This window comes from Candida theae (assembly GCF_024610275.1).
Source record: "Candida theae strain CBS 12239 chromosome Unknown scaffold24, whole genome shotgun sequence".
Lineage (NCBI taxonomy): Eukaryota > Fungi > Ascomycota > Pichiomycetes > Serinales > Debaryomycetaceae > Lodderomyces > Lodderomyces theae.
Window position 1 is genome coordinate 119862 of NW_026261457.1, and position 14912 is coordinate 134773.

Genomic DNA, 14912 nt, shown 5'->3' on the forward strand with positions numbered 1-14912 from the left:
ATTTTTTAAAAAAAAAAATATCAAGACCAAAAAAATAAAAAAAAATGGAAACAACAACGAATGATTGCACGGATGAGTGTATACCTCTCTTTCTCTCTCTCTCTCTCTCTATCACCTTATTGAAATGCCTTTCTCGTATAGGTTTTGACGCTTTGGGCTACGATCAATGTGATCAAGAGCCAAATTGAACCTCAACGTGCCAACTTTATCAAATAATACTAACTGAGGATCAGTTTCGTCAATATACAGTCCCTTGTCATTGGCATCTGCCAAGGCAAACTTGATCTTATCAAAAGCCTGCTTGCCCAACCCCAATTTCCTCCTTAATCTCTCCTTTGTATCGCTCCACAACTCATTGGGGAAAAGAATGACAAAAAATGGTATACCGTGGTGGTTTGTGCTCTGTTTATGGAAGTGAAATGCAGGGATTATGTTGATATTCTTTGCATTTTCACGAACTTTGATAAACTCATCCCTGAGCACCTCATCTTCAATATCTTCTGGGTCAACGGATCCGCCAGTACTCCTCTTGATAATATCGTGAGCACACAATGCTTCAACTTCAGCCGGAAACAAACCACAATAAATCTCCTCTTCTTGGTTCACCTGCAGTACTGGGGTATCCAATCTGAGAATTTCCGTGAATTTGTGATTTGATCCAGACCAGCACAAAAGATGTTTCAAGTCCTTTTCGGAAACTTCAACCTTGTGCAACAACTTATTGACCAAATCTTGCAATGTTCCTCGCTTTGGCACCAACAATTCAAATTCTTGGTACTGTAACAAATTACTAAGCCAAAACACTTTGAACAGTTTCAAATTCTCGTACTCCTTCGTTTTGATGTTCAAAACCTCGTACTCGATATCATAGAGTTGATTCACGGAAACGTTTCTGGGGAAAATTTGATGCAAAAAATGGCTAGTCTTTAACGGATAGCGTGTGCCTTGGTTTCCAATGACAAAAAGTCTCAAGTACTCAGGGTCACATTTGATAACTGCTGCAATAGCCTCGGCTAAATCTTGGTAGCTATAAGTTGTAGAAATCCACAAGTCAAAACTTCTGCTCAACTTTTTCACCTCTTCAATTTCCTTTATCGTCGTTTCATCATTGTATTGGCCATTCAAATCTTTCCGCTCTTTGTTGGAGTTGAGCTCTGCGTTTTCGCTCTCTTCTTCTCCTTCCTCGTCGACGTAGTCGGAGTCCTCATCCGATTCGTTGGCATTGAACGGCTTCACTCTGACGTGCACACGACTTGCATAAAACCTGTAATAATCCTTCACATTCTTGAATCGTTTCTCTCCAGCCAATTCACTGGCATTCGACACCTGCGCCACAATAACATCACCAGTACTCAACTCCAATTGTTCAAAAACTCTGTCGACTTCAAGCTTGTCGCACTTGTGCGGAGTCAATTCCTCGTACAATTCAAGATTGATATCCTCTTTGAATCCTAATAAAGCTTTGACCGGCTCAATAATCGATTTGACCGGGTCGCTAGTGGTAACAGTGATATGTGACAAAGACCTCACTTCCTGGGAAACAGGATCAAAGTATTTGACAAAAATGGTAATGTCATTTGAGTGTTTGTCGGGAAACTTCATGTCCTCTGTAACCTCATGACCCACTGAGTTGATCTTTGCAAAAGTTTCATCAAATTTAAAGTCAGCAGGATCTATCCTCTTTTCAACATCAACCAACTTGATCAAATTATTGATATCTTTGTTGAGTTCCTCCACGTAAAACACCATATGATCGTGCTTCCTGTTGAAAAATTTGTTGTAAAAGCTGATAACTGTTAAATCATTGGCCTTGTCATCGACAAATTCGTCTAATCTATTAGTATGATTGTTTCTATGACACACAATACCAAGTCTGAACAAGCTTGTATCCTGGTAGCCCAACAGCTCACCGATTTGATCAACAAGGTCGGAAAATGAGCTATCTTTACGAATTTTGAACGGTTTAGTATCTGACTCAGTCCCAGCAAGACTTTCGTCATAGTAGATCTCAGATTTTTCATCCAACGCCAAATCGAATCCTGTATGGCTCTGAATTGTGCTGATGGTGATAACTTCGGCGGTTATGTAATACAACGCTTCTTGTCTTTCTTTTTCCAATTCTAACCTCTCCTCCCATTCATTTTGAATCTGCTTGGCAATATCTGGCGATATGACTGCATTTATTGCTTCTTCATCGGAGGGCAAAATTGTTTCCAATTCGGATTCACGATAGTACACCAACATGTAAGCAGACGTAACCCTTCTAATCAAATACTCTTGCTGCTCCAATCTAGACATGGTTGCCAATTGCTCTCTAGTTAACTCGGGAGCTCCAAAATTCTCCTTAAAGACCTGTGTCTTCGACACTTTCCACACTTTGTCGTCATCGAATCTCAACCACACATTGTCATCAGCATTGGGCTTGATCATGGCATAATAGTGACCATTGGAGATTGTTCCCTGGTGAACCAACACACCATGCAACTTGTAATTCCAATTTTGGTTACGGACATCTGCAGGTAAATCTTCGTCCAAATATGGTTTCAAATCAATTTTATCCGGAAATTCGTAAAAGTCGTCGATTTTGACCAAGTCATCAACCATAAAGTCATACTCAAATCTTTTCAATTGCAAGTGCAAAACTTGTGGGAAGGATTCAAAAACAACCCCCTTCTTGGCATCTTGATACCCATACTCATCACCAGCCTGGTATTTGTTTTCACCATCCAACATTTCTATCTCAATGTAGTTCTTGAAAGACTGTTCTAAATTTTGGCAACCTTTAACATTCAATTGGATATCCCAAAAGTCCTCAACTCTAGATGATTCATAAGGAACATTGACACACTTGATGTAAGACTTCATTTTTCCAACGAAAATATCGTTCAATCCATTCTCTATCTCCGTGCCCTTCATTGCCGTTTCCAACTTGTCCATCAAAATACGATTCAATTCTTGCACATCATGCTGTGTAAATGCATCCGACGAGTCCCAGCCAAAAGATTTGGTCAAGTCCAGTGTGGTTACAGGATCGTTTGATTTTGACAACTGGTAGAAAATACGCTGTAAAGCATACGCAACTGCAGCATTCTTTTTCAAATTCGTGGGTATCTGATAGACCAATTTCCTAAACACCTTTGTTGTGAAATAACTCTGTATAAGAGAGTTTAGATAACAAGTAGCTCCCTGGTTGGTCAAACCAACATAACCAGCATTAGTTTTCGAGTCGTAATTAGTCAACGAGTTCCACAACGTTCCAGTGGAGGAATCATCAATTACTCTGACAAAGGCAGTGATGTTTAACTGATTCTTCTCCAAAATGGGGAAATCCGATGGCTGTACTCTGATGTTTCCTATTGACTTTAAAGTTTCCAATTCAATCAATGAAGAAAACCCCCAGTCTGTGTCATTTTTACTAAATCTATGTGAGCTTTGATTTGGAAAATGAGCATCTGGGTGGTCGGGGTTCCACAAATCAAGTCCAAATTGTGCACAAACATACCAGTTTTCGTCCAAGGGCTTACCAGTAGCCTCGTCTTTAGGTGGGTGTGGCTCTATGTAAATTGAGATGAAAGTTTGTTGACCATTGCCCCTAGGGAAAAGTAAAATGTTCCACTCGAATTTACCACACTTGAAAGTTGGGGATCGAACCTTGTCCTGTTTCAGAAGCAGGGCCCAGTCTTTTATCTCCCAAACGTAATGTGCCGAGTCTTCAACAGGGTAATCCTCAATGGGCTTCATCAAAGTGCTTGCAAGTGCATCAAAATCAGTTGCCACGGGGTACGTCTTTTGTCGTCCATTACGTTGTTTGCCATGTGCGGAGTCGGCTGTAGACGCTAAATTGTTTGTCTGATTTTGATTTGCATAATCCGAGTCAGTATTGCCCACCACGTCAATAATATTTCCATTGTCATCCACTATTTGAACGTCATCACTTAATTCTCCAATGGCGTCTTGCTCGGTGATCTCTTCTTCTTCTTCTTCTTCTTCTTCTTCTCCATCGTCGTCGTCGTTGTCTTCCACTTCCGCATCTATGTCAGCAATTTCTGGACTGGACTCCATTTCGAGATCATTTAAGTCTTCGTCGACTACTCCCGGTTTTCGAGACACAGTGTTGGGCTGCGTTTGTTCTACCGAAACATCAAAGCCAAAGCTGTCAATTGAGTCGTCTGCAGTTCCCGCTCCCTTGTCTTCGTTAAATGCTCTTTTTTTGGTATTTGTGTCTTGACTCAGAACCATTGTGGGTAATTTATAATGGAAGTAACAATGGTCTCTTGTTGACAAATATGAAACAGCAAGGTGTATACCTTCTCTTGCACTAATGCGAGGAAATGATTCTTCCGTTTAGTTTGCTTCCTTTCACTGGATTTGAAGTTCTTTGAATTGGATTGGGTTTTTGCCGTTGGATGACGTCAAAGCCAATGCTAACCCCTGGCAAACAAAAAATAAAACAAAAAATAAAACAATTCTGAATTTGCCTGTGTTGTATACTGCTATCAAAAGTATAGCTCGTCAATGAACTGATTTTGAGTTCCTATTTTTGCAAGAGTGGTTTTGAAAGCAATACTGTGGTTGTATATAAGCTGATTGAATGTTATGTTTTGTATGTAGAAAGAAGAGGAAAAAGAAGTCTGTTTACAAAAGTAAAAAAAAAAAAAAAAATAAATGATCCACACTGTACCCTATATGCTGTTGGTACATGTTAAGAGTATCAAATGGTATTTGTATGTGTGTACTGCATTTCTACATATATGCATAGAAATCACTGGAACGGCTAAAGCTCCTTTACATTAAATAGAGACGTTTGTATCTGTGTTCATAATGTTACGCTCTTCGTGCTGGTTTTGACACCTCCCCCCCCACGCTTCCGTCCTGTTCACTTCCTTCTCTATTTTTTGGCAAATGTACACTACCCCCTTCTATCATTGCTTTCAAACTTGAAAGACGGTGATTGATTGACAATGTAAAGCATACGTATGTTATATAGCACTATTGAAAACACATTTGACTCTAGTTGCCTATCCAGATTAGACGGTGCTAACACGAAAATGCATAGAGACCCCAGTGAGTGAGCATTGGCCACAGCATTGGCCAGAGCATTGGCCACAGTATAGGGTAGAGGTTTGGAAAAGAGGCCAAGTTTCCACGACTTTTGCCGTGACACAAAGCCGATAGTTGCACTCGTGCAACCACCCACCTTTGCAGGACCGGTGGACACCATAGGACATGAGAAGTGAGTGACAAAACGACCTATATGTAAATAATCAAATGGCCCCGGAACAGTATTGTGGTAACTTTTTGCTACTGCTGATACTCTAATCACTAAAGTCTATCATACAAGGCATGCGCCACTACTCTAAAAAGTGCAAACTACAAAAGTTGTTCTTCCCTTATTCCTTCCCCGAGCATATTTGAAATTGTTTAAACTGCACTAACTCATATATGTAACTATTGTGATAAATGGGTATCTCCCCCTTCCCCCTCTCTGTCTACTACGAGCTGACGCGATTTAATTGATAAAATACTTGCGCTGCCGATCCTTGGTCCAAAACAGACCTCTTAGGGTCTGACACTGTATTGTTGCAATAATTGTTGGCGCTATAAGTATACCCACTTGGTAAACCAGTGAGTTGGGTATAATGATCGGCTAGCGATTCAACTGTTTCAAAATCAACATAAACACCAGGACTCAATCGATCATATTCATACACCATGTTGCCCTGGTTATTGAGTTGATCAGTGTACTGTGACTTGCCGCCAATGACAATCAAGTCAGCAATTCCAACAAACAACAAGTGGAGATACTTGAGTCCATTGTTCCAGCCACCGCCAGCATTCATGAGCGCATTCGACGTGTTTGTTGCAAAAACTGCTGTAGCTTTTTGATCGGCAAGATTCAAAAACGTTTCATTCTTTGTAAACGAATACAAGTATGCGTATGATGAAATGGCTGTACCCACGGTATACGACAATTTTCCTCGGTCAACATCACCAGTGTCGCTATTTATACCATCGTAGTAATACCCATCCAGAGGATCTTTGAGATTCGCTTCCATCCAATTGAGGCATTGCTCTGCAAAGTCAAGCAATGATGCATCGTGATTGTACTTGTACAAGCGCACAGCTGACAACGCAGCCTCGGTGGTTGAAATCGACGCTACATAGGTGCTGCCAGTCTGCCATATAATACCCCCAATTTTGGACCATTGTCCCTGTATCAACTTCACCAAACGCTCAGCATTCTTCAAATGTTCATCATCCTTGGTCAAGTCGTAGGCAGCCAACAAGGCCCATACAATCTGCGCATTGTCGTCTGTGTAAGATTCCGGCTGATTCTGAGTGGCAGTAAACCAACCACTCGAGCTTTGATAACTGTACAATTCCGCCAATATCTTTTCCGATTTAGCAATGTCCCCGGAATCAATAAATGCCTTTGCCACAACGGCAATATCCCAAACTGCAGGTGCAGTATAGTTAGAGGAGCAAGTTGGGTCATTAAAGTTGAAGGCCAGGTGATCCTCGTCCCAGAACAAACTCCATGTTGAATTTAGCACTGACTTGTACGCGTCTTCCGCGTTGAACGAAGTAGCGCGAATTTGTAAAGGAAAACAAAGGGCTGTATTTACAACCGCAAATATCAACAAAAAGTACATTCAGCTATAGCCGGAAGAAAATAGAGACAAAAAAAAAAAACCAAAAAATTGACACCAGCTTGAAAGGTGGACGACGATGTGGGATGTCTTTATATAAAGACTCCATTGGAATGGCAGTAGTTGTTGCCATTGTTAATGTGACATCATGTCTGATGGGGGCTTTTTATTGTCTTCAACTTGCTTTGCTTTGATATTTCGTTAACTCCGTAGGAAACAATTCGAAATCTGACCTCGATTTAAATCACGATATACTTCCTAGTTTGTCAGTGGCAAGGAGGAAAGCTTCTGCAAACAAACGCATCTTGAAATTTAAGCAAGCCGAAAGGGATGAGGAAATCTGTGTTTATGTGTGTTTCTTCAAAAGCAGCGGTTTGTGCACCGAGATCGAAACAATGCAGGGTCTTGTTGATAAAACAATGTACCTTACCCATGGAGGTTCAGTAGCAATTGCAATTACATAATCCAAGCAACCAAACCTCAATACGGAAAAATTATAATCTCTCGCAGTAAGAAACAATAAAACCGTTCAGAATTGTCAATTCCGCGCACACGTTTTTACACAATTCAATTTTTACTCAAATTGTCACTGACAATGGAGCAAAAGTGATGTAATTACTAATAGCTGAAAGGGATGGTTGCAACAGAGTCGAGACCCCCCACTGCCACCTCTGAAGCCTTGTTGTTTGTCATATCGTTTGTTAGTGTATCTTGTGAGGGCAATACCAACGGATTTGCCTTCCTTGTTCATTTGCAAGTCTTGCAGTTCCCTAAAATCAAGACAGAATACTTTGTGTAAGGTCATTACGAAAACCCCACGTTCATGAGTAAACACCTGCAGAAAGTGCAATAATCACTCCCGCGTGCGTTTGTGTGTGCAAGAAATTTCGGGACAGAAACAAGGACAGGAACAGTTGGAATCTCTCTTTGACTCGCAACATTTTCATTTCGAGGGTTTTATTATCTTATATACTATGGATTATATAATATAATAAATATGCATTGGAGTTGACCACATCTTCCTGATCAACACCGGAGATAACGCTATCATCGAATTTGAGCCACTGACCCTGTGCATTTTTCGTAAACACAACATAATGGCCCGTGTTGACGGAACCAATGTGACAAATGGCCGAAAATAGTTCATACACTATATCATTATTTGCCTGGCCATGGTCCACGCAGTATGGCGCAATATTCACATAAAGTGGAACCTTGACTGGAGTTTCAATCTTTGATGACGTGTCATTCAAGATGTTGTGGTCAAATCTTTTTAATTGAATAGATAGCACGGGAGGTATACTTTTCAATTTTAAAGTTTTTGTAGCTTGTGACCTGGTGGAGCAATGTTTGCAAGATATGGCAGCATCTAGCTTCTCCTCCAGGGTAAATAAATCCAAACAATCGTACAAGTCGACGTTTTTTTGCTTCTTTAGGTGATTAATCTCCAATGACAAGTCAATCATTGGGTCAACTGTTTCGGTTATTGCATCGCATGACTTGCACTTGACGCAACTTTGCAATTGGAATGAAAATGTGGAGTGAGTAATACATGAGCACGCTTCTTCCTTGGCCGCGCCATCCATCTGCGTTTGTATCCTCATGTGGTCTTGATGAAATTCATTTAAGAGAAATTGCCAAAACTCGTGGGCATCTTGTTCTTGAAACCCCGCCAAGGATTTCTGCTTGTACCACGCAGTAGTTAACAAATTTGTAATCCCAAACCCTTCACTAGTCTTCAGTGTAAATAGCTCTTTGAAAATCAAATCAACACTGCATGTGATGCATGCATTTTGGTCTCCAATAGCTTCATTCACTTCCTGATCGTGTAGATATGTACAATTGAAATAATGCAAGTCATTGTTGAAAAATTGGCTTTTGATGATTGGATTGTGCACGAGGGATTGCAAGATTGAACTCATAAAACACGTAGCGCCCAAGTTTATGAATCCTTTGAGTCCCTGGACTGCAAGTCTGTTGGGATTGTGGTAGTTTGCAGTGATCTGCTCCTGGTTGTCGATGTCATCATCAGCAAACCCTGCTGCTTCCAACCTCAACTTTTCTAGCTTGGGGTGGTTGATGTACTCGTTGCATTTGAAACAATACAACAAGCCCAAATTCAGGTCAATGGCAAACATATGCTGCGTGCCTTTATAATGCAATTGCGAGTGTTCTTTGCACCCAACATGAGGACATTGTAAACATATCATGACTTGTTGGAAATCAGATACCTCACATTCGGAACATCTCAAACTCGATAATTGTCGAGCACGGATCTCGTCTTGGTCTATCACCTTGCCATCCTTCTTCGACCTGTACACCACTCCATTGCCAATTGGCTGTGATATCATGACCGCCTGTCGATATGTGTCGAATACTGTGTCCTTGGCGCGTGAATCCAAGACTTGATCCAAATGTATGCATGATTTGATAGACTTGAAGCTATCTGGTTGGAAATGGGGAAGTCGTTGCGATTGAAAAACATCTTTCTTGATGCCATTCGAGAGCTCAAGTGAGCCATTATGTAGTTCCTTTTTTAATAACTGTCCAGGAGGATGTTCAGTGCTTACGGGTTTCGGCGTCGTATTTCGTGATGACATTATTGGTAATTATAAAATGCAAAAGATTGAACTAACAAGAATCGCATAAACGGAAAGCCACAAAAGAGCAGAAACAATGCAGGATGGCGGATTATGGTTGGTAGTTTTCGAATATTAGGAGATGGGATTCAAAAAATGAAGGGTGATATCGTGTGACAAGTTTTACTATAGGAGTCAAATTTCGGTACCTTAAGCTCTCACCGATTAGCTCGACTTGATCCATATGTTTTTCTCTTGTTTTTTTTTTTTTTCGCCTCTCTTTTTTTTTTCACTCATGCGACACCTATCAGAAACACATACTGTTGCTCTTTGGAACTGTAGTAGTTGTCTTGTGTTCGTTTATGTAGGATGCTGAGTATTGAATCTTTCCTTTGTGATTGAGAAAATGAATTAGCACAGGATATACACACAAAAACGCAACTTGGGAACAGCGTCAAGCGAAAACACATTTCGAGACACTGTTTTTGCAACCAATCGCAAGCCATCTTAGAACATAGATATACCCGGCAATGCAATTCATACTATACAGCTATGTAGCATATACACTCATGTTTTGAACAAGATCACCGACAAGATATTCCCTGGAATACTTGGCACTTCCTCAAACATGTTATTAGCGAGATTCAACTCCGACAACTCAATCCCATCACCAGAAATCATTTCAAAATCAAACGATTTGAAATAATTACTACTCAAATCAAGGAATCTCAAATTGGAAGCGGCGGAATCAAATGACAATGTAAAGTTGGAAACTTGAAGTTGATTTTCAATCAAGCTGCATGTCATTAGTCTGGGGGGTAACTTGACGTGGAAGTGTGTGATTTTGCATCTGTTCAACTCCAAATGACGTAAATTGGTAGGTATTTGAAACGCATCCGAGGCTACATCCTTAAAGTCGTTGTCATTTGCAATCAAGGTTTGTAGCTCGTTAGGGACTCCAAGACTCGAAATCAGTGTAAATTCGTTCTCACTAACGTTTAACCATTCCAATTTAGTCAATATGCAAAGACCAACTTCCGTAATGAGGTTGTTCCTTGCATTTATGGAAGTTGTGGATAATGGGAGATATCCAGCCTCCAATATGGTAAGTTTATTGCAAGAAACATCAATGTCACATAGCTCGACAAAATTGCGCAAGTTGAGCTTGGTCAAATTATTATTGGCAAGGCTGAGGATTTTGAGGCTTCTATTCATTTCCTTACTATCAAACTCAACAAGGTCACACTGCTGCATGCTCAATTGAATTAGCTGAGGGGGCACCTTGAACTCTTGCCATTTAAACTTCTTACATCCGTCGAGAATAAGTTTTGTTAATCCATTCCCAGTTACGGAAACAACCGAAGTGTTTGAAAGGTTAAGGTAACTTGTTTGTGGGTTCAATGTAATATCCTCAAGTTTAGGATTATCCGAAAGTATCACATCCTGTGCTGGAACCTCCTCGAACGTGATTGTTCCAGACAAGTTATTTGAAGCAATCCTTATCGCTTGTAGTTTCAGTCTGGATAAAATTGCGTTAACCCCGTTTGCTTCCAAATTCACCACTTCCAACAATGGAGGGAAAGCAGAATCTTTGATTCCTTTTAAATCAACGCCAATCAATTTAAGTACTTTCAAGCTATGTGGAAACTTGAATTTGTCCACATTGATGAAGCTGTTTGTAACCTCCAATCTGAGCAACGACTTGCAGCTCTCAATCTTTTCATGCAAATCCTTCACTTCACAATTATCAACCTTGAACCTCTGCAATCTCTTCAAGATGCATGTCTTTGAACTCCATTTCCCATTTATAACACTCAAAATTCTCAATGTGTGGGGAAAGCTTGAAACTTGCGTGCTGATGCAGCAATCAACCAACTCCAACTTACGAAGCAAGACAGGGAATGTGAGAGCTTTCGTCTGTGCAAATGTCAAATTCAGTAAACTCAATGTGGATAAATGTGAAAACCTCTTGAAATGGCAATTGGCAATGAATTTTGCGTCCAAGTTCAATCTTTCCAAGTCCAAAAACCCTTTTGGGTATTTGTCAGAGTGATGACCAGACGGTGCATCTTCACCGCTGATACACAAGTGCCTAAGATATTTGTTCAAGTTGAACCTGCTAAAATTTACCCCATCAACATTATGCAAGCCTATTTCTCGAATATATGGTGGCAATAGTGCAAAGTCGGGTAAGCTCAACCCGTTTGCAACAACCAACTTTTCCAACAAATATGGAAGTTTGATTGATGAGCTCGTAGCTGATCCAAAAACGTAACCATTCCCATACTGATGTAACCCAACAAATAATCCCAAAGATCTGATCTTTTGGTAAAAAGCGTCATTCTCAACTAGTAAAGTGAATAAAATTTTAACCTGGTTCTCATATGAAGCCAGAATTCTGACGAAAACTGAGTTAATCAAATCCAACTCCAATTCATGGTTCTTAAAGTACTTCATTATCTGAAGCAAAATGTTACATCCATTGTTATTCAAGATCAAGTCAATGTACAAATCCTTTTTGCCACTGCCACTTTTCAAGTACGTATCAATCACTTTGTCAGAGTTGATGATTTTGGTATTAATGTAAATGTTGCGCTCAGTGGTGAGATCAGGCACGACGCTATCTTCAAATCTCATTGCCTTTGCAAGCTCAATCTCTCTTTTGAAATTATTGATGCCAAAAAAATGGTCATATTCGCTGTTTGTCCAAAAATCTACTTGACGCTTTTGAGGTTCATCTTCGATTGGACTATGAACCAACAACGGTGAATAACAATGAGCAGCGGCGGTGGAGGATAATTTGAATTGCCTCACATTCGTTTGTAAACTCAAGGTTTGGCTAACAGGATTGAACTTGTTTTCGACATCTTTATCAACTCCATTTTTGAACTCATTTTGTTTGCTTCTTGTCGTCAGAATCTCTCTGAAATTAGTGGTGTAACTTCTGTACGGAGGTGGAGAAACTGGCGAATCTGAAGGAGAGGGAATATCCATGGTCATAAATGCAGAAACTATTCCCTTTCTTGTGCGGGACTCGGCAGAGTTTTCTTGTGTGTGGTTCTCTGTATTCTTCATGCTACCCTTGACACTAGCTACAGTGATGCCTTCATTATGAGCATGAAACACTGATTTCTCACTCCCACTGTTCTTAATGTTAACAACACTCGTATCCGTCACAATATCACTGTGACTCTGTTCCAAACTGATTGAGGCTATTCTTGCTGACAATTCCTCCCCACTCCGTAAATTTAGTGCTGTTTTTGGAGACTTCGAGGTCGTTGAGTTTCCATTTTCAATAATCACATCGTTAACTTGTCCCTTGGCAATTGAGGTCATCATATTGGTGCTCCCAGCGGGTGTTGCAGTTAATGGATGTGTGTTATGAAAGTGGTTGTAAATGTGTGTTGCAAAAAAAAAAAAGAAAAATAAAAAAAATTAAAGGAAAATGCGTATGTGTGTATATATTCTTGGTATGTTACGTAAAAGTGTCTAAAATAGAAATTGTCGTGAACTAGGTGTTTTGATGTCGCATCATTCTCAATCGTAAAAGTCATCGTCGTCGTTGTCGTCGTCGCCATCATCTCTGATAGATTTCTTTGCAAAGCGGAGTTTCTTTTCCTGTTGCAACTCCTCGTCCTCGTCATTTATAACAAGCCTCTTGTCATTGTCGTCCAAAACATGAAGATTGAGCAAGATTCTCTCCAAGTCTCTCAAAGTTGTAGAGTTGCCTCCCAATTGGGTCAACGTCACATACTGCTTCAACACATTGCCATCTTTGTATATTATAAGGGTAGGACAATTAGACTCGGGGTAATTTTCAATACACCTCTGCGCTGGTATATCACAAACTTTCAACTCTGGAAACTTTCTTGCCAATTGCGATAGTAACGACCCCAATAGTCTACTTTGCAAGCTTGCTTGAAGGGACAAATGAACCAACACTGTGGTTCCCTTTGGAGCTTTGGTGATTTCATTCTCATATTCATTCTTGCTGATTGGCAAAACCAGTCCATACTTTTTCTGCTCAGACAACTTTTTTATCTCATTCATTCTCTTTTGTTTGTAAAAATTGAGAAACTCTTCGTCTTCTTCGTCTTCAAGTGCATCTAGTTCATCTAAATCCTTGTTTTCTAACCTATTTTCGTGCTGTTTTTTAACTGCCTCTTCTAATGCCTCTTCCAATTGGGCTGTTGGCGAAGGTGGCTTTTCCGGAATTACCCCATGGTCACGAAGAATGTCATTCCATTCAGTGTCCTCGTCCGGATTGACTTCGACTGGTATTTTGGCGTTGCTATTCATTGCTTAGTGGATGATTGGAACGGAATAGAATAGAAGAAAAAAAAAAAAAAATTGAAACGTTTATGTGAAACTTCTTCCGCGTCAATATCTGCAAAAACTCTGACTCTCTCTGACAACTCGAGGTGAAGTGTCAGGAACAGCTCCATCGACTAAAATGGACTACATGTGCAACTCAATCCAATCCAATCCAATAAAAAAAAGTCTGGATTCTTTTATTATATAAAATTATATACAGTGAACAAAAAAAACAGATTAAAAGTCAGTTGCAAAAACAAAAAAGCGACTAAATCGCCTCTTGCAACACAACTTGTGAATCTTATTTTAAAAAAAACATTCTATCAATAGATGCAGGTGGGGTAGTTGGGGAAGCTGGTTCGATAAATAAATTCAAAAAGTCCGTTAATAGACATTCTCTAATCTCCAATGAGCGCAAAAAAAAAAAGCAAAAGAGATAGTTTTGCGTTTGACAAAGTGTTTCAACTCTGACAACAGACCGGCTCTTCAATTGCTTTACTCGGAGGTAACCTTGTGCAAGTAAGTGATCAAATCGTTTCTGTCCTTTGGTTTCTTCAAACCACCGAAAGCCATCTTGGTACCTGGAATGTACTTCTTTGGGTTTTCCAAATAGTCAGACATGGTTTGTTCTGACCAAACGACACCCTTCTTCTTGTTAGCATCGGTATAACTGAACCCTTCAGCTTGACCTGATTTTCTTCCAAAGACACCATGCAAGTTTGGACCAACCTTGTTTGGACCACCTTTTTCAACAGTGTGACATTGCAAACATCTAGTCTTGAACAAGTTGGCACCTTTCTTTTCAGAACCTTTTTCAAATGGAGCTGGCATTGTGTATAGGAAGTTGTAGTTGGAATTTATTTAGAAAGTAAATGAAATTGTCCTTTCAAGAAGGATTTAGATTGAAAAATCTAATGAAAATACTTTTTGTTTGCTTTTATAAAGAATTTTCTTAATTTTTTTTTTTTTCTTCCTCTTCTATATTAAAGAGTACTCAACAGTCTTTCTATTTCAAACTGCAAAATTTCTATTGGTTGGAATAAATTTTCATAAACAATAGAAAATAGTACAAAATAATAACCTAACTCTTTTAATGTTTATGCACAGTGTATAAAATACTACATGAATAACACTACCAAAGTGTAGAATCTGTATAGCTTGTAAGGAGAAGGGGCATGACATGACGGCATGACATGGAGTCAATATTAATCTGGCCAACACAAGCTGCATCACAGTATAAACTCTATTAATGCAACACCATAGGCTTCACACAACAAGTCGCAATTGCACTTGACTCCACGGCTGACGAACGTTTCGCGCCCTCGTGAACCAGTTTTCTTGTCTTTTTCCCTCGCTTTAGCCAGAGTGA

The 14912-nt window shown here is 39.8% G+C and overlaps 6 protein-coding genes across 6 annotated transcripts; all 6 read right to left on the reverse strand. All coding sequences in view use genetic code 12, as the record gives it.

The window, feature by feature from the left end:
• Positions 1-111: 111 nt before the first annotated feature.
• On the reverse strand, positions 112-4239 carry KGF57_003987 (ubiquitin-specific protease; the record flags this gene model as incomplete). Its single annotated transcript, XM_051753460.1, has 1 exon — positions 112-4239. One exon carries the CDS (start codon positions 4237-4239, stop codon positions 112-114), a length of 4128 nt encoding a protein of 1375 aa, XP_051607562.1.
• Positions 4240-5492: 1253 nt separating this feature from the next.
• KGF57_003988 (uncharacterized protein) lies at positions 5493-6653 on the reverse strand (the record flags this gene model as incomplete). The annotated part of the gene is made up of 1 exon (XM_051753462.1): positions 5493-6653. The coding sequence occupies one exon, from the start codon at positions 6651-6653 to the stop codon at positions 5493-5495; it is 1161 nt and encodes a 386-aa protein (XP_051607563.1).
• Positions 6654-7615: 962 nt separating this feature from the next.
• KGF57_003989 (ubiquitin-specific protease) lies at positions 7616-9250 on the reverse strand (the record flags this gene model as incomplete). The annotated part of the gene is made up of 1 exon (XM_051753463.1): positions 7616-9250. One exon carries the CDS (start codon positions 9248-9250, stop codon positions 7616-7618), a length of 1635 nt encoding a protein of 544 aa, XP_051607564.1.
• A 546-nt stretch (positions 9251-9796) lies between these two features.
• On the reverse strand, positions 9797-12568 carry KGF57_003990 (uncharacterized protein; the record flags this gene model as incomplete). Its single annotated transcript, XM_051753464.1, has 1 exon — positions 9797-12568. The coding sequence occupies one exon, from the start codon at positions 12566-12568 to the stop codon at positions 9797-9799; it is 2772 nt and encodes a 923-aa protein (XP_051607565.1).
• Positions 12569-12766: 198 nt separating this feature from the next.
• Positions 12767-13528, reverse strand: KGF57_003991 (uncharacterized protein; the record flags this gene model as incomplete). Its single annotated transcript, XM_051753465.1, has 1 exon — positions 12767-13528. The coding sequence occupies one exon, from the start codon at positions 13526-13528 to the stop codon at positions 12767-12769; it is 762 nt and encodes a 253-aa protein (XP_051607566.1).
• Positions 13529-14038: 510 nt separating this feature from the next.
• CYC1 (cytochrome c) lies at positions 14039-14374 on the reverse strand (the record flags this gene model as incomplete). The annotated part of the gene is made up of 1 exon (XM_051753466.1): positions 14039-14374. The coding sequence occupies one exon, from the start codon at positions 14372-14374 to the stop codon at positions 14039-14041; it is 336 nt and encodes a 111-aa protein (XP_051607567.1).
• Between the last annotated feature and the right edge of the window lie 538 nt (positions 14375-14912).